Source organism: Lactuca virosa, chromosome 8 (genome assembly GCF_052849685.1).
Source record: "Lactuca virosa cultivar CGN04683 chromosome 8, Lactuca_virosa_CGN04683_v6, whole genome shotgun sequence".
In the NCBI taxonomy this organism is placed as follows: Eukaryota; Viridiplantae; Streptophyta; class Magnoliopsida; order Asterales; family Asteraceae; genus Lactuca; species Lactuca virosa.
Window position 1 is genome coordinate 98,355,005 of NC_136433.1, and position 18,722 is coordinate 98,373,726.

At 33.0% G+C, this 18,722-nt stretch overlaps 1 protein-coding gene across 1 annotated transcript; it reads left to right on the forward strand.

Moving 5' to 3' along the window:
• Positions 1–11,462: 11,462 nt before the first annotated feature.
• LOC145134403 (hyoscyamine 6-dioxygenase-like) lies at positions 11,463–13,451 on the forward strand. Its single transcript, XM_079069251.1, has 4 exons — positions 11,463–11,680; positions 12,033–12,283; positions 12,625–12,943; positions 13,115–13,451. Exons 1-4 carry the CDS (start codon positions 11,486–11,488, stop codon positions 13,361–13,363), a joined length of 1,014 nt encoding a protein of 337 aa, XP_078925377.1. The 5' UTR covers positions 11,463–11,485; the 3' UTR covers positions 13,364–13,451.
• The last annotated feature ends 5,271 nt before the right edge of the window (positions 13,452–18,722 follow it).

The following is an 18,722-nucleotide window of genomic DNA, read 5'->3' on the forward strand; positions in this document are numbered from 1 at the left end:
CTCCAGCACTTCGTCTGCGCACATCCTCACCAAGGATTAAGTCGTGTATGCCATTGAATGTCAGCTTGGCACCTCCAATTGAGCTGATGACTGTTGTCATTGTTCCTGACCAACTTTCAGGCAATAATGATAATAGTAGTAATGCTTGGACTTCATCTTCAAATTTAATCTCAACCGATGTCAACTTTGATAGGATTGAATTAAATTTATTGACATGATCAGTCACTGAGCCACCTTCCTTCATCTTCAGATTTACCAATTTTCGAATCAAGTGAACCTTATTCGTTGTTGAAGGTTTCTTGTACATGTCAGATAGCGATTTGATCAACCCATAAGTTGTCTTATCATTGACAGCGTTGTAAGCAACGTTCTTTTCCAATGATAGTCGCACGACACCAAGTGACTGTCGATCTAACAACTCTCCATCCTCTTGCTTCATAAGGAATGACTTATCTTCTGACAAGGGCACATGTAAATTCTTCTAGCAGAGGTAGTCTTTAATTTTCATTTTTCCAGAAAACTGAAAATTTTCCATTGAAATTGTCGATCTTAACTGTCCCATGTTTAGCCACAACTCTGATATCGGTTTGTTGGGTGACAACAAAACATGTTAAGCACTTCTGACAAATATCAAACAAGCTTCGGTGAAACTCACGGAAATAAAACTTCTAAAAAAACTTAAATCAAAATGAAAAACAATATTTAACGTGGTTCGGTCAAGGTGACCTACGTCCACGGGCGAACAAGAGAGATAGAGAGAGAGAGAGAGGGATAGAAAGAAAGAAAGAGAGAGAGAAAGAGAGAGAGAGAGAGAGAGAGAGAGAGAGAAAGAAAATGAGAGCATTTTATTAACTTTCTGGAACTATTACAAGCACTCAAAATTATATCTCACTTTGATCTCTCACAAAAATCTAGCAATTTATAATGATGGAGATATGAACCTATTTATAGGCAAGCATGGGAAACCCTAATTCTGACGGTCCAGGCCCATCCATAATTAGCCCATTTAAGGGATGTCCTAATTTCTAACCAATCACGGAATGCCATGAAGATGATTCTAGAACCTTCAACCTCATGAGCATCAACCAAACACATGATGGAGCACCATGAGCAATAGTGGAGCATCATGATCACTAGTGGCCCAATATTCATCATGGTGGCACAACATGGTGTATTCCTTGAGCATCACCAACTTCTGAGCAATCGTGAACAATCTTGTGTTGGATTAGGTGTCTAAGCCCATAAACTATAATTGATATATACTTGAATTGATAGTAGCACAATGCTTTTGGGTTGTCTTCAAACCTAGCAATTGGACAATATGACTTTTAGAGAGAGAGAGAGAGAGAGATAGAGAGATTGATTTATTATGTGATTAATAAATTGAAATAAATAGTTTATTACTATATTATGAAAATTATATATTAATTAGAAAATCTATTATTTAATTAATAATTGATCGTAAATTAATTAGAATTAATTTTGGGATTAATGAAATTAATTAAAAGTGCAGGGTTTAAAATGCAATTGTTCAATAGTTGAACAAAAGGCTCAAAAACCTTCCAACCCTAGGGGTGGACGGTTTTTTGGGAGGATATTCTAGGGTTTCTAGAATATCCCATGTGGATAAATAAGAAATGAGATAAATACCAGATTTAAAATATTAATTTAATATTCAAATCAAGGTTATCTAGGGTTTCCTTGGACCACTATAGAAGGACCTTTAACCCTTGCATTTTTGGCCACTGATGTGTGATTTATATATATATATATATATATATATATATATATATATATATATATATATATATATATATATATATATATATATATATATAAATTGCTCAAGTTTTAAATTTATAAAACTAATTTTATCGCAACCGGACTAACACACACTAGGCAGTGAACCTAATCATGTAATAATATAGCTGTGGTAAAAACATGTGTCGAAAACAAGGGGAACGGTGGTGAATTAATTTAAAGTTTTTGATTATAGGTTACAATAAACACACGAAAGCAGTAAAGAAGGGTTTTGTGGAATTAAATTTCAAACAAACAACTAAACAACAAATGTCGATAAACTGACCGAAGACAAATCTCTTTCGGTACTTTGGTTTAGACAAATTAGATATTAAAATCATATATAATTGCACACATATATTTATTTATTCTTGTTCATCGATTCCTAAAATGACTAGCTCTAGTTCTAGATAACTAATCCTTTGATTTTAACACAACTATTAATCCATTGATCAAGTGAACAAAAAATCATGAAAATCAGTAGTTAGTTCGTATTAAGCAAGATTTGATCTTTATTAATCATAATGGTCATAGGAATTAAATCATGCATAGATTTGTCGTCTATTCATGCATACACATTAAAGTTCATCACTTTATTTCCTAACCGTAGGTTTTGGTCAAAACTCTAGTGGACAACTATGATGCAAATTAACACAGTCAGATGGTCATCTAAACTCTATTATTTCAACAATAAGGAATAAAGTAAGAATCTTTACACATACGAATCTTGCAATCAAACTTGACAAAATAAATTAAACACGAATAAACAATTCAAATGGCAATTAATCCACAAATTCAAGGATTCAACCAATCATAAACACAAAGCAAAGGGTTTTAACACCCAAATCAGAAAGTAAATGCATAAAAAAAATCACATTGGAACGCTGATCGTGGTCTAAACAACGAACCGAATGATTTCTGGCATGAATCCGCTCTCCAATCCTTCAGATCTTCGCTCGTGTCAGCTTAATGACCTTCCGACCGTCTTCTAGACCCTCAAAACGGCTTCTTGGGGGTTTATAATCGCATGAATCGATATAGGGTTGAAGTTCTATCATTAGGGCTAATTTTAGGCTCTATTTATAGGTTTCAGCGTTACCACGACATGGTTGGACATCACCACGCCGTGGTCCTCATAGAAATCCTATATTCTCCAAGTCAGCGTCAAGAATTGCAAAGTTTCCATTCACCACGTCGTGCTGGTGAACACCACGCCGTGGTCGTTAGGAATCAGACCTTTCTCAAAACACGAAATTAGTCCAAAATTGTGTCTAGTTTTCAGAACAATTTGAATCTCGTCAATCGTACTTACGAGTCATGAGATATGGCCAAAACACTGACGAAGGGTCAAGCTGTCCAGCAACATCCTTCTTTGTCTTCTTTTTGTTTTATCTCCCGTTTTCCTGCTTCTAGCTCCTCGTATGCTTCCTTTTTTTCTCGAGCATGTCTTCGCTGCTACAAAACATATTTCAAACATAATAAGTACCTTTTGTTCTAGAATTAAAACAAAATGTAGCATAGAATATAAAGATAATGTATGAAATATATAACTAAATAAGCACACATTAAAATACCTCACACTTGACTTTTGCTTGCCCCCAAACAAAACTAAATTTTAGCTTACCAATACCGCATAAGAAAATCCAAATTGAACCCAGCCATTATGCCAAAAGCGCAATGCATGTATTTGTGTCTAAATTTTCCTAAGAACCTCCCTAATTATAAATACTCACAATCTTCATAAACACTTGCCCACTTCTTTTGAACAACGCTCATTTTATGCATCTCTCCGAATCCATCCCCATAAAACTTTCTTAACCTCAAGGTATTTTTGGTTAAACCCCAAGCATACATATGGAAAAATAACCTAGAAATTAAAATACAATAAATAACTTGAAAAATTTCGCCTTGATAATTTGGAGCTTTTCTTCATGATATCTCATCAGCTCCATAGCTTTGTAGACTCTTTCAAACTTTGCAACTTTCTTTTTTTTCTTCAATTTTTTTTATTTTTTTATTTTTTTGATTTTCTCACTTTTTTCACTCAAAACTAAAAATACTAAAAAACATATGCTTAAGCAAGGGAACTTAACTTCAACCCTTATTGGTTAGAGATATTAGTCTAATGTGCAATGACTACATAAGCTCTCCTGGATACATTTATAGTACACGATGCTAAACATATTGCGACCCTCAAACTAAGCAAGGTCGTGTTTTTGTTCCATGATTTCACTAGGATAGGAAAGCCACAAATACACTATAACATATGTTGGCTCAACTAAACATTTAGGTTCGCATTGAATCAATCCACATAATACTAGAATTGAATCCTAATAATGAATTTTGCTTTTAAATTTACCTTAATTTCCTGAATTAACTAGCAAATTTTCATGATAATGCAATTTTTCAAAAAAATATACTTGGATTCTAATGTAACCAACCCCTACCCCACACTTAATTCATACAATGTCCCCATTGCATGCTATGCAATAAAAATATCAATAATTAAAAAGGGAGAAAAAGAAACAGACTCCCCTGGGATAGAAGTGGCGAGGTTGATTTTCTTCTCTTTTCTCTCTTCAGCTGACTATGGCGTGGGAACAACTCATCCACGCCTTGGTTGATAATTCGTCTCGTGTGGTGGACATCTCGAAACAAAACCGAAAACAATACTTCTGGACTATTTTCTTGTAAATGCAAATGTGCCGAATCGAAATAAATCAAAGAATCATTTTTTGAAAAATGTGTTGAACCTCAAACACGTCGTGGGAAAGCAACTCCACGACGTGGTGTAGAGCTTGAAGTCGTAATGGTCGTGAAATTTAAAATTGCCACGTCGTGGTTATGGTCGGATGCTTTCGCGATAAAATCAATTACCACGACGTGGTGATGATGGTCACGTCGTGGTGTCTTCTCTGAGAACCTTGTAAGATCCAAAGTAATGCATCAACTCTTCATATTGGTAAGGACCATTCCCGGTCTTTTCTTTCTGTAAAGTTCTTTCAAAATTCTTTTCTTCATTAAGTGGGAACCCCACACTTATCCAAAAACACGGTCTTCAACTGTAATCTTCAAAAGTCTCTCGGCTTCTTCTCGTGACAAATCAGCATTAGACCCCAATTGTTGAAATTTTTGAAAGCATTTGAAGGACAAAAAAAAATTCTGCAAAGATCTAAAACATCAAGAGCATTAACATGGAAAACAAAAATTAAACAAACTAAAAATAAAAATTAAAACTCACTAAAATAACTATAAAAAAATAGCAAACAAAATAACTAAAAAAGATATCACGATCACTCGTCTTCGTCGAAATCAAGCTACAATTTTTGATTGAATCCCTTGCATGCAAGAAGTGGTTTGGGAAAACAAAAACTTTCGGGACCCGTTAGGCTATTTCCTTCGCTTTCTTTGCACCATTAACTATTAAGTAGAACAAAAAATAACCCAACTAGTCAAGAGTAGCAAGAGTTCGGTCTTCCGCTTAACCACCACGATACGTCTCACTATACTACGCCTCGTGGATTGAGATGGACAAATCACCAAAGTAGTAGACTAAACAAGTCAAGAATTCCCTAATCGCTTGCAATCTCGAAATCCATGCAAAAAGTAAAACCAATCAATGCGTATGATCATGAATTCCTTCAAATAACAACAAAAACCTTCCCGACAAGTGACATGATATCAATGAAAATAAAATAAAAATAAAATAAAATTAAAACAAATTAAAAACAAATAACGAATAATTAAATAAACTAAATTATTTGAAAACAGTTCCCCGGCAACGACGCCAAAAACTTAATGTGATATATATATATATATATATATATATATATATATATATATTAATTGCTCAAGTTTTAAATTTATAAAACTGATTTTTATCGCAACCGGACTAACACACACACTAGGCAGTGAACCTAATCATGTAATAGTATAGTTGGAGTAAGAATAGGTGTCGAACATAAGGGGAACGATGGTGAATTAATTTGGAGTTTTTGATTATAGGTTACACTAAACACACGAAAGCAGTAAAGAAGGGTTTTATGGAATTAAATTTCAAACAAACGACTAAACAACAAATCTCGATAAACTGACCGAAGACAAATCTCTCTAGGTATTTTGTTTTAGACAAATTACATCTTAAAATCATAGATAATTGCACACACAAATTTATTTATTCTTGTTCACCGATTCCTAAAATGACTAGCTCTAGTTCTAGATAACTAATCCTTTGATTTTAACACAACTATTAATCCATTGATCTAGTGAACAAAAAAATCATGAAAATCAGTATTTAGTTTGTATTAAGCAAGATTTGATCTTTATTAATCCTAATGGTCATATGAAATAAATAATGCATAGATTTTTCGTCTACTCATGCATACACATTAAAGTTCATCACTTTATTTCCTAACCCTAGGTTTTGGTCAAAACTCTAGTGGACAACTATGATTCAAATTAACACAGTCAGATGGTCATCTAAACTCTATTAATTTAACAATAAGGAATAGAGTAACAATCTTTACACATACGGATCTTGCAATCAAACTTGACAAAATAAACTAAACACGAATAAACAATTCAAATGGCAATTAATCCACAAATTCAAGGATTCATCCAATCATAAACACAAAACAAATGGTTTTAACACCCAAATCAGAAAGTAAATGCATAAAAAATCATATTGGAAAGCTAATCGTGGTCAGAACAACGAACATAATGATTTCTGGCATGAATCCGCTCTCCAATCCTTCAGATCTTCACTCGTGTCATCTTAACGGCATTCCGACCGCCTTCTAGACCCTCAAAACCGCTTCTTGGGGGTTTATAATCGTAGGAATCGATCTAGGCTTGAAGGTCTATCATTAGGGCTAATTTCGACTCTATTATAGGTTTCAGCATCACCACGGCGTGGTTGGACACCACCACGTCGTGGTCGTCATAGAAATCCCATATTCTCTAAGTCAGTGTCAAGAATCGCGAAGTTTCCATTCCCCACGTCGTGGTGGTGATCACCACTCCATGGTTGTTAGGAATCATACTTTTCTTAAAATATGAAATTAGTGCGAAATTGTATCTAGTTTTCAGAACCTTTTGAATCTCGTTAATCGGAGTTACGAGTCATGAGATATTGACAAAACAATGACGAGGGGTCAAGCTGTCCAACAACATCCTTCTTTGTCTTATTTTTGATTTATCTCCCGTTTTCCTGCTTCCAGGTCCTTGTATGCTTCCTTTTTGACCCGATCATGTCTTTTTTGCTACAAAACATATTTCAAAATTCTCCCCTCTCCTCTCATATCTCTATAGTCTTCCTTCTTTCTAGTTTGGGTGTGAGCTATTAGAGGCACGATAATTGTGGTGCTTGCTTCCAAAAGATCTACAAGTCAAGGATTCTTGTTATTTACTATAATAACAACAAGGTATGTAAAACTAAACCCTATTATGATTTTCGAAATATACCTAGGGTTTCTTATTTGATGTTCTTAGTTATAGGTTCAATAGTGAAAACATAGATCCTTAGGTTGCATGTGAACATAAGGGTTTTAAGTTTATTTGTTTGACCTAAATCCTATCAGTGGTATCAGAGCGTTTGGTTTGTTTTCAATTGAACATGCTATAATTTTTGAATTTGATCAATTAGGGTTTGTAGAAATTAAACCCTAAAAGGCCAACAATTTCGACTAGGGTTAGGGTTTTTCGAAACCCTAGCCCCTTCCCCTTGGATTTCAAAATTAGGGTTAGGGTTTTGAAACCCTAGCCTTCCTCCCCAAGTTTTCAAAAATTGCTAGTTTGTTAGGGTTTCTTATTTTAGATAACTTTTAGTTTAATTTGATTAAAAGGGATAATTATAAAATTGGATAACTCCTACACCCTAATTTTCGAAAATTAGAGGGTTAGGGTTAGGATTAGGATTAGATTATTTGATTAATTTAATTAGTTAATCCTTATTTTATTTAATGTTTAAATTAATTGTTAATTAATAGATAAATATTAAATCAAATTTTTGGTTTATTTTAAATTTAAATTAATTGATTATTAATTTTTGAAATTTAAAAAATTAAATAAACCTAGTATATTGAAAAGTTTAAAATTCACCTTATATATATTATTAATTGTTAATATATTATAGGTATAAGAATCAGTCAGTCAAATCGCTAGTATGCCTCATTCACGAAGCTAGTCTATAAGGGGGTATAAGGAAACTGTATATAAAATGGTAGTTGAATGAGTGTCCACTCTCACCCACCGCTTCCTTGATTAGTGGAGGGTCGTTAGCAAAACATATTTGATAGGACAACTAGATCTCATTAAAAGTATAAGGCTATTTAAAAGTACTAGAACCTTTTTTTATTTAAAATCTCATATCTAGTTACTTTAGGAAAAATGTGAATTAGTATACTAACCCATGGAATTGCACATTACACTTTATAAGTCGTTAGTGGAGCGTGTGTGGTTAACCAACACACTAATAGGGACTAATAAAGAGTTATAGGTATCTCATATATTATCATTGTTGAAGGAGCGTGTGTGGTTTACCATCACATCAATTGGGATGATAAATGAAAATGAGGTTACCAAGCATATTTGCATGGTTATTCATATCTTGTTTGTGATTCTCGGTATCCCAGTCACAAACAGAAGAGCATAATAGAGATTAAACATGCCATTCAATAACTTCAATGAATCTCAAAAGACCTAGGAATTTTATTTAATTTCATTTCCCTTCTAGTGGAATTGGTAAATCGTCATTTACCTACCTTTATAAAATTTACAATTAGATTACGACATCCCTTTTCTAAGTTGTGAATTATATAGTTAGATCCTAGCCTTAATATTTTATTTTGGGTTACTATATTAAGGATTATTCTTGTCTAACTAAAACTACATTCTTTTATAGATGTCTACTCCAGCTGATGCTTCTGCTTCCTCCTCCTCCAACCACCATAACTTCTCGTTGTTGTCGATCTGCTTAAAGGTGACATCAGATGGTACCAACTATAATGACTGGATGCGCAACATAAAGATGAACCTTCGTTTCGAGAACAAGGAGTATGTCCTTGAGAAGGAACTAAATGAAATCGACAAAGAGAAGGTCACTCCTGAAGAATTAGCCTCCTACAAGAAACATTACGATGATGCAACAAAAGTTGCTTGCATCATGGTCGCTACTATGACCCCTGAGTTGCAGAGATTTTATGAAGACTACTGGCCGTATGAGATGAACAAGGACCTTGTGGGAAAGTTCCATAAGCGAGCTCGTCAAAAAAATACGAGGTGGTCAAAGCCCTCATGGCATGCAAAATGAAAGAGGGAGAATCTGTATGTGGCCACATGCAGAAAATGCAACGATACATGGAGCGCCTTGTTAGTCTAATGTGCACTTTGATGAGGAGTTGGCTATTGATATAGTCCTAAAATCCTTACCAAGTTGTTATGATCAGTTCATCCTGACCTATCATTTGAACAACACTGAGACCACCTTGGCTTAATTGCACAAGCTACTGCAAATAGCTGAAGCATGTATATAGGTCTTAAGTCCGGAAATTAGGGTTTGGTCCTCTGTCGCATACGCCTCGCGTACGCGAAACTCCTCCGCGATCCTTCCTCCATGGTACGCTAAGCGTACCCTTAGGTACGCCCAACGTACTAAAAGGGTCCATTTTTGCCAATTGAACTATTTAAAGGGATTAAAATGGTTTACCTGATTTGGAGTGTTACATTAGGTTCATTTAAGACCATAAGTATTTGTAAGACATGAGGACAATCCTAACTATTCATTTTAGAGATAAAAAAACATATTTTTAAAATGCAAAATAAATGAAAATTTTTGAGTTTTTTTATAACATTATTTTCTTCATTTAGATTATCCAAAAATAATAATAAAACTAAACAAAAATTAAAAAAATAAGAAACAAATACTGTTAGTTAAATATACGTGAAATATTCTAATAGAATATTACAATATAGATATTAAAACAAAATTGTTAAAATATTCAAATACTTTATTAGAATATTAGATTATAAATATTCAAACGATTAATAGAATAATAGAATATTTTAACAATTTTAATAGAATATTTAAATATATTAGTATATCTAACAAATCGAGTAAAATAGTAGAACATTTTAACATTCTAAGAACTCTATTTGAACATTTACATTGTAATCCTATATTAGAATATTTCACATATATTTCCAAAAAACAATATTTTTTTTGTTTTTATTTTTTGGGTAATTAAATGACGAAAATAATATTTAAAAAAAAAAAGAATTTTCAGATTTTTCATTTTACTTTGCATTTTATAAATTTTGTTTTTAAAATTTTGATTTCTAAGATTGTGTCCTCATGTTTCACAAAATTTAAAATGGTCTCATATATATATATATATATATATATATATAATGATCAATAAATACATGTTGATTTGGTAATTGTGTTTATGTCCTAAGTGCAAGAAATAGCAATCTACTTTGGTAGTTTTTGTTTATGTTGATAGTTTAACTTATAAGTTTATATATGTTGTTTTTTATTATGTAGTTGGAAAATCTTCGTGCAATGCTCAACGGCCCGATGTGTAGGGAAGAAGTTTATGCGTTTTTTCATTCGGGAAAACCACCAAGTGATGATCAAGGAAGAAACGAGGGGAGCGAAGATGATGATTCGTCGGATTAGTTTGTGTTTTGTTAGACTTGTTATGACATAACTTTATAACATTTTTGTTGTTTATTTTGGTATTTGTATTGAATTATAACACTTTGGTACTTAATTGGATGTCGTTATGTAATATTTTTCTGCATTTAATGTTTTCGTGTTTTCTACATTTAATGTCGTTACATACCAGTTTTTCTGCACCCGAAAAGGGCTTATTTAAATAATAATAATAATAATAATACCATTGACACTGATTATTACCGGCGACATAATTATTAGCGACGACAGTTGGTATTGTCGGTGACACAGTTATAGCGACGGGACAGTACCGACAACTCTTTAGCGGCGACATGTCGCCGCTATTACTTTTACCGGCGATAAAGCTAAGTTTTAGCGGTAATTTTTGTCGTCGCTAGTCTTGTTTTCTTGTAGTTTATAGGTCAAAGCATTGGTTACAAAACCCATTCTGTCTGTTCCTATCTAATTGGTTTTTCTGGTGTGTTGTTGGTTTTATTTTATAACAAAAGATTAGACTCTAGCTGACCGATTTTTGATTCTAGCATCAAGCAACATAAATTCATACAACTTTCCTCAAAAAGGGTTCTTAATTAATATAACAAGTAATCAACGTTATCGTCTTCTTGGTGTTTAGACTATTAATACAAACTGCAACGTCAGCACTAATCGTAGAAGTATTCCCATGGCTCCAACCACTTGATTCTTTTCTGAATATATGATTTTGGCATCCAACTAGAAGTGACGTACCAAGCTACTAATGTGCCAAAATTACGTTTTATTCCCTTTTAAGATATATCCATTTGGAAATTAGTTGGGCTTTAAAACATCAATCCTTATTTGTGTAATGAAACAACGTTTGGTAGGATTAGATAAAACAACGACGAATATAGGAACTAACACAGTGGATAATTCACATGGTACGAACTAACAATACCTTTTTTCAAATATAAATTAGCATGGCATTTGGTATTTGTAAAAGAACAAACGATAACACCAACCTACACGTTAGACATGCATAAGCTTCTTTCAAACTGGTCTTCTAACATTAAATCCTTGCCAGAAAGTTACATTTTTCCTGCTGAATCAAGGCCTGGAAATGCTATGGTGCCTTTTTGCAACACTATCCCTGTGATCGACCTCCACACTAGTCGACACCATGCAGTTCAACAAGTTTTAGAAGCTTGTCATGACTTTGGATTCTTTCAGGTTTGACAATTTGTATATAGTTAAGAAGGTTAAAAAAAACATGTAATCTCTAACAAATCGAGTAAATTCGTTAGAACAAAATAACAATGTTAAAGAAAAGTGAACAAGTTTCACTTATATACTTCATTACTTGAAGAAGCCCAATTAGGTGTTTTCATGACTATTTTTCTTAGATGCACCCAGAAGGATCGGGCCTAATAGATAATTTTCCCACCGCCCAGACTTTTTTTTGGAAATGAATTATTAGGGTTTTTCTGTTGTTTTTTACAAATCTTGTCTTTTTCCTCATTTTATAATATTGTTTTTTGATAATGTTAATTTTCTAACACTGAAACGACAAATTTGAAACTAGGTGATCAACCATGGAGTTGATGAAAATCTGCTGATTGACACAATGATAGTTGTCAAGGAGTTTTTTGACATGCCAAATGAGGAAAAAGCGGATCTTTTCTCAGAAGACGCAAACAAAAAATGTAGGCTATGTACCAGTACTTACGACTACGACATTGAAAAAATTCATTTGTGGCGAGATAATCTACACCACCAATGTCATCCTGTTGATGACTTCATTCATCTGTGGCCTCAAAAGCCAGCTAGATATCGGTAAAGTTAATCATTCTTTTGTTTGTATTTGACTTCGATTAATTAAAACTGAAAAGATTTTTCAAAGATTTATTTTGAAAAAATAAACTATCAGCTATAGTTACAATGATTAGTATTTCTTAAGAAACTTAACAACAAAATGGTGGGTCAAAAATCTTTTAAATAGGATAAGTAGTCAGTTTTGAATCAACGGATATAAAATAATTATTTATCAATAATGAGACTACTGCCATTAGAATTACTATTCGAAAAACTAGAAATTTATTATTACAACTTTATACTACCATAATCCGAACACTTTCTATGATTATTTCTAAACAAATCCTTACTTTCTTTTGAAGAGATGTTATTATGAAATATTCACTTCAAATGGGTAACTTGTCAACAAGGATTCTCGAGCTAATAGGTGAAGGGCTTGGGCTTGGGCCTGGTTATTTCGGAGACGGGCTCACTGGGACCCAAATTTTTTCAGCGAATCACTACCCAGCATGTCCTAACCCAAATTTGGCATTAGGCCTACCCAAACATCGTGATCCTACTCTCATAACATTTCTTCTACAAGATGCAATATATGGGCTTCAAGTGTACAGAAATGGAGAATGGTTTGGTGTTAAGCCCACTCCCAAAAGCTTTATTGTTATCCTTGGTCAACAAATACAGGTATTTTTATATTTCTTCTCATTGAAAATACTAGTAAAATTAATCTTGATTTAACCATAACCTATATTCATTTTGCTTATAACTTTTATTGTATGGTATTTAGTTATTTGGCTTTTTGAGTAGGGTTTGTCCTTTTTATTTCTCGTGAATTTTTTTTTAAATATATTATAGGTTATTAGCAACGGGAAGCTAACAAGTCCAGCACATAGAGTGGTAACAAACTCATCCAATCATCGAATATCAATTGTCTTCTCAATCAATCCAAAACCAGATAGTATCGTAAAACCTGCAAAAATTCTCGTTGACGATTCTAATCCTCCGCTCTACCAATCATTTCAATCTAAAACTTTTCGTAAAACCTATCGAGAGAAGGGAGATTATGGTGAAGGTTCGTTAGACGATTATAAGGTCAAAGCATGACAAAGAACAAATTTATACACTTGCTTATCTATACATTTTGCATTGTGTTGTCTTAATAAGTTCGACTTGTGATCTTTTGATTTGTTGTACTGACATTTCATTATATGTTTCGAATGTCCAAAATTTGATACAAGTTTATATGGGATATATGTTGAAATATCAATGAGTTAATTACAAAGAATGACAATGAACTTTTAACTAACTTTTAATTTATTAACCGAAGTTCAAAAACTATCAAGAATAAGTCTTGCACTTACAATAAAAGTTTAAATTTACTTAAGATTTCCATATTATTATTTTTTTGCATTTTGTATTGTCAGATTTTTGAAAAGATGACAGAGAACTAAATATTATCGTCATCAACATTTTGTTTATAAATATCAACCATGTTCTTAGTAGCTTTCAAACTCCGTAATTGAAACAATATTAGCTTCTATTTTCTATGACGAATATACATTTAACAACATTTTTATTTATTTATAAAAAGATCAATAATGAAACAAATTTAGATCCTAATCTTATAGTATAAATGACATACTTTCATTACAACTTTATTTGAAGATGGCAAAAAGTTAACTTGGTGGTCATAAGTATTTTTTTGGAAGGGATCATGACTTAAAAGGTAATACATTTTTCGATTTGTACACATTTGGTCACTGAGTTTTTTTTCGTTCACATTTATCCCTTCAACTTGTTAAACTGTACACATCCATCCTTATGACCGGCTACTCCATGTTAGCCAGAAAAAAGACTTAATAAGGTAATATATTTCTCACTTTGTATACATTTAGTTTTTAATATTTTTTTTTTGCACATTTAGTCCTTGATATATATATTTTTTTATGTTGCAAAATAAGTCTTTTTTTTGTTTTTGTACCCATTCAGTACTTATGACTGATTTCTTTAGGTTTTTCTCACGACATCCTATGTGAGACAATCATTAATGAAGAGTTTGAGGCTGTTGATTCTTATGTCCATCACGATTTCGACTGCTTGGTTGCTTAGGTCTTGTGGTTTAGCTTAGGTTTTGTGTTCTAAACGTCGTAACTTCTTCATATGATATCAAATATTAACGATCTTTATATCCGTGTGTTCGTTTTTTGAGTCTACTACAACTTCGTTAAAATTACTCTCGTTAAAATATAATATATTTTTGACAAAACTGCAAAAATGGTCCCTGTTGTATGCATTTTTTCTGAGGTTTAATCAAAACCTCGACTTTTTTGGCTTCGTGGTCATTTTGGCCATGTTTGTATGTAAATTTGGTCCCTCCCTAAATTGAAATGACTAAATTACCCTTGTTATATTTATATTTCATTTTTTTATAAGTATTTTATATATTAAATAAAGATAGGACCCACATACCCCCCACCCCCACCCCCACCCCATCGCTCTCTTTATCTCTCTCTCTCTCTCTCTCTCGCTCTCTCTCTCTCGCTCTCTCTCTCTCTCTCTCTCTCTCTCTCTCTCTCTCTTTCTCTCTCTCTCCCTCTCTCTCTCCCCCCCCTCTCTCTCTCTCTCCTGTACGAAGCCACCCCAACTCATCTTCTCCAACCAAACGATTTTTTTTCTGATTCCTTGAGTAACTAGAAATGGATATGAGGATTTGAAGATCGGACCTTCAAGAAATCGAGATATAAAGATCCATTCTCACCTCACCCCTTCACCAATGGTTAGTCTGCTCTGAAATCTTTATAAATGGAGAAGATGAACCTTCGGGAAACCCACAACCATCTTCTTCCCAATTCATCTGCACTCAAGCCACACATACCTTTGATAGATAAAACACATCACCCACAACATCTTCATCATCAGGTTTTCCTAATCCACTGCACTGGTTGCTTCATCCAGTAACAACACCTTTGATTTCTTCACTATTGCCCTAGTTATTGCTATCCGTTATTTCTCTAGTAACTTCTTGAATCTCTGAAATTGAAGAATTAGGTTTTCCGAATCATATGTTTTCTCGAATAGTGCCAACAAACAAAGGTTCTTGACTGTCGATATCCTAGAACCACTCCCTCCGAGTCTCTGACGAACGCCACCATGGTTCCACCTTTCACCTTCAAACAGAAATCCCTCAAAGTTGTATCTTGTTAGGTTTTAGAATCCCTTCGTGAATCAGAAGTTGACCTCTTGACATCAGAATCCTTTCATGAATCAGAAGCAAGTTTGAAGAAAGAAATTTCAGATCTAGAACTCAGTTTGCATAATATATTCGCACCCCTTCAAAGCTGCAACTTGTTAGGTTTCAGAATCCAAACATGTGTGTGTTCATCCGTACGTATATATGTATGTGTTCATTTGTGTGTATGATGTTTTGGTTAGAGAAGATGAGTTGGGGTGGCTTCGTACATGAGAGAGAGAGAGAGGTAGGGGTATGTGGGCCCTATCTTTATTTAATAAATAAAAATACTCATAGAAAAAAAATGAAAAATAAATATAACAAGGGTAATTTAGTCATTTTAATTTAGGGAGGGATCAAATTTACATACATACATGGCGAAAAGGACCACGAAGCCAAAAAGTCGAAGTTTGGACTAAACCTAAGAAAAAATGCATACCATAGGGACCATTTTTGCAGTTTTGTCTATATTTTTACTTACAATTTTATAAAAAAAAACATTCATACATGCATTCATAAAAAACGCATGGATATAAAAAAAAAAAAATCGTTTTTGTCGAAAACGATACCAAAAGTTTTCGACAAAAATTTCAAGGTAAATCACACAAGCTCTGATACCAATTGTTGAAAATATACGATCTGATTACCACGAATAAAAGCTCGGATACCAGTTACTGGGTGACAGATATATATATTTAAGGAGATAAGATGCGGAAAAAAAAATAAGAAGTGCGGAATAAATATAAACTGGAAAGCTATAAATGACTGAAAGCTATAAATGAAATAAATGACAGTATTTAAATGACGTAAAGCTGTAATAAAATATATAAATATATAAATATATATATAAAGTCGGTTCGTCAATAAATTGACTGAACTGGTTTAGAATTGGACTGGATCTTAATAGACTGTGTCTCTATTTGTTCAAAGTTCAATCCGGTAAGTAACAATAAGTTTTTTTTATGTAACAATGAATTGTTTACAAAACGATACAAAATACACGGGTAATGTTTTTTGTATGTGGGTATGGGGTTTTTTAAGGTGATTTGATGAGGTTGAAGTGGGTATTTGGAGGGTGGTAGAAGGTGTAATAAGCTTGTAGTTTTGGTGGTATAAGGTAACAAAGAGGGTGATGTTGAAAGAGCTTTGGGTGGTTACAAATATAGATTTTCGTAGTAAATCTCTCTGGATAGCCAATTCTCTCTCGCGTCTCTCTGGGGTTTGCAGCGTTCAAAAAAATCGAGCAAAATTCCTGGATGTAGGTAAGGTCCTGAATAATATGCGGTGCAAATCTCTCCCGTATTATCTTGTTGAGTTGTGCTCGGTGAATTTTTTCTTAACTTGCAAATTCTGATGTCGAAAAACAGCAAGGTGGTGATGGTTGTGGTGATTTGAAAGGGTTTTTGGAGGAGGTTTAAGGAGGGTATTTGGAGGGTGTTTGGAGAGTATTTTAAGGTTGGCTATGTGTTTATTCTTCTGGAGATGAGAGAGTAATAGGAGATATATTACAAGGAAACACAAAACACACACAAAAACTCATGTAAACATGCATCTATATATATGCAAAGGAATCAAGCAACTCTTGTTTGTTTAAAGAAAAGTAATGAAGTGATTGATTGTAAAGGTTGGAAGCACACATGATGTTTGGTACTTTTGCTTTTGTGAAGATTTCTTTCCAATATATATATATATATATATATATATATATATATATATATATATACAATATATACAATATACATACATATATATATATACAATATAATATATATACATATATATTTATATAATATACACACACACATATATATATATATATATATATATATATATATATATATATATATATATATATATATATATATATATATATCCAATTGTGAATTGAATTTCCATTTTTGACCCTTGAGGCTTTTAAATTCTTGACAATTTTAGTCTTGATTTGTTTTGTCTTCAAACGACCAAATATTGCGTCTATTTTTCCGTCTTTGCGTATTTCGTCTTTTGCATATTTTTCTATTTCATAATTAAGCACGAATCCACGCAACCTGAAATAACTGATAATATTTGTTAGATAATATAAAACCAATTCGTCTTATTTCAATGATGATCACATATAAAAACATTTTTCAACAATATACGATCTGATTACCGCGAATAAAGGCTCGGATACCAGTTACTGGGTGACAGATATATATATTTAAGGAGATAAGATGCGGAAAAAAAAATAAGAAGTGCGGAATAAATATAAACTGGAAAGCTATAAATGACTGAAAGCTATAAATGAAATAAATGACAGTATTTAAATGACGTAAAGCTGTAATAAAATATATAAATATATAAATATATATATAAAGTCGGTTCGTCAATAAATTGACTGAACTGGTTTAGAATTGGACTGGATCTTAATAGACTGTGTCTCTATTTGTTCAAAGTTCAATCCGGTAAGTAACAATAAGTTTTTTTTTTATGTAACAATGAATTGTTTACAAAACGATACAAAATACACGGGTAATGTTTTTTGTATGTGGGTATGAGGTTTTTTAAGGTGATTTGATGAGGTTGAAGTGGGTATTTGGAGGGTGGTAGAAGGTGTAATAAGCTTGTAGTTTTGGTGGTATAAGGTAACAAAGAGGGTGATGTTGAAAGAGCTTTGGGTGGTTACAAATATAGATTTTCGTAGTAAATCTCTCTGGATAGCCAATTCTCTCTCGCGTCTCTCTGGGGTTTGCAGTGGTCAAAAAAATCGAGCAAAATTCCTGGATGTAGGTAAGGTCCTGAATAATTTGCGGTGCAAATCTCTCCCGTATTATCTTGTTGAGTTGTGCTCGGTGAATTTTTTCTTAACTTGCAAATTCTGATGTCGAAAAACAGCAAGGTGGTGATGGTTGTGGTGATTTGAAAGGGTTTTTGGAGGAGATTTAAGGAGGGTATTTGGAGGGTGTTTGGAGAGTATTTTGAGGTTGGCTATATGTTTATTCTTCTGGAGATGAGAGAGTAATAGGAGATATATTACAAGGAAACACAAAACACACACAAAAACTCATGTAAACATGCATCTATATATATGCAAAGGAATCAAGCAACTCTTGTTTGTTTAAAGAAAAGTAATGAAGTGATTGATTGTAAAGGTTGGAAGCACACATGATGTTTGGTACTTTTGCTTTTGTGAATATTTCTTTCCAATATATATATATATATATATATATATATATATATATATATATATATATA

Coding starts and splice junctions, on each gene's coding strand:
- LOC145134403 (XM_079069251.1), top strand. CDS start 11,486: ATGCATAAGCTTCTTTCAAACTGGTCTTCTAACATTAAATCCTTGCCA. Junction 11,681..12,032: donor ATGACTTTGGATTCTTTCAG/GTTTGACAATTT, acceptor ATTTGAAACTAG/GTGATCAACCATGGAGTTGA. Junction 12,944..13,114: donor TCCTTGGTCAACAAATACAG/GTATTTTTATAT, acceptor AATATATTATAG/GTTATTAGCAACGGGAAGCT.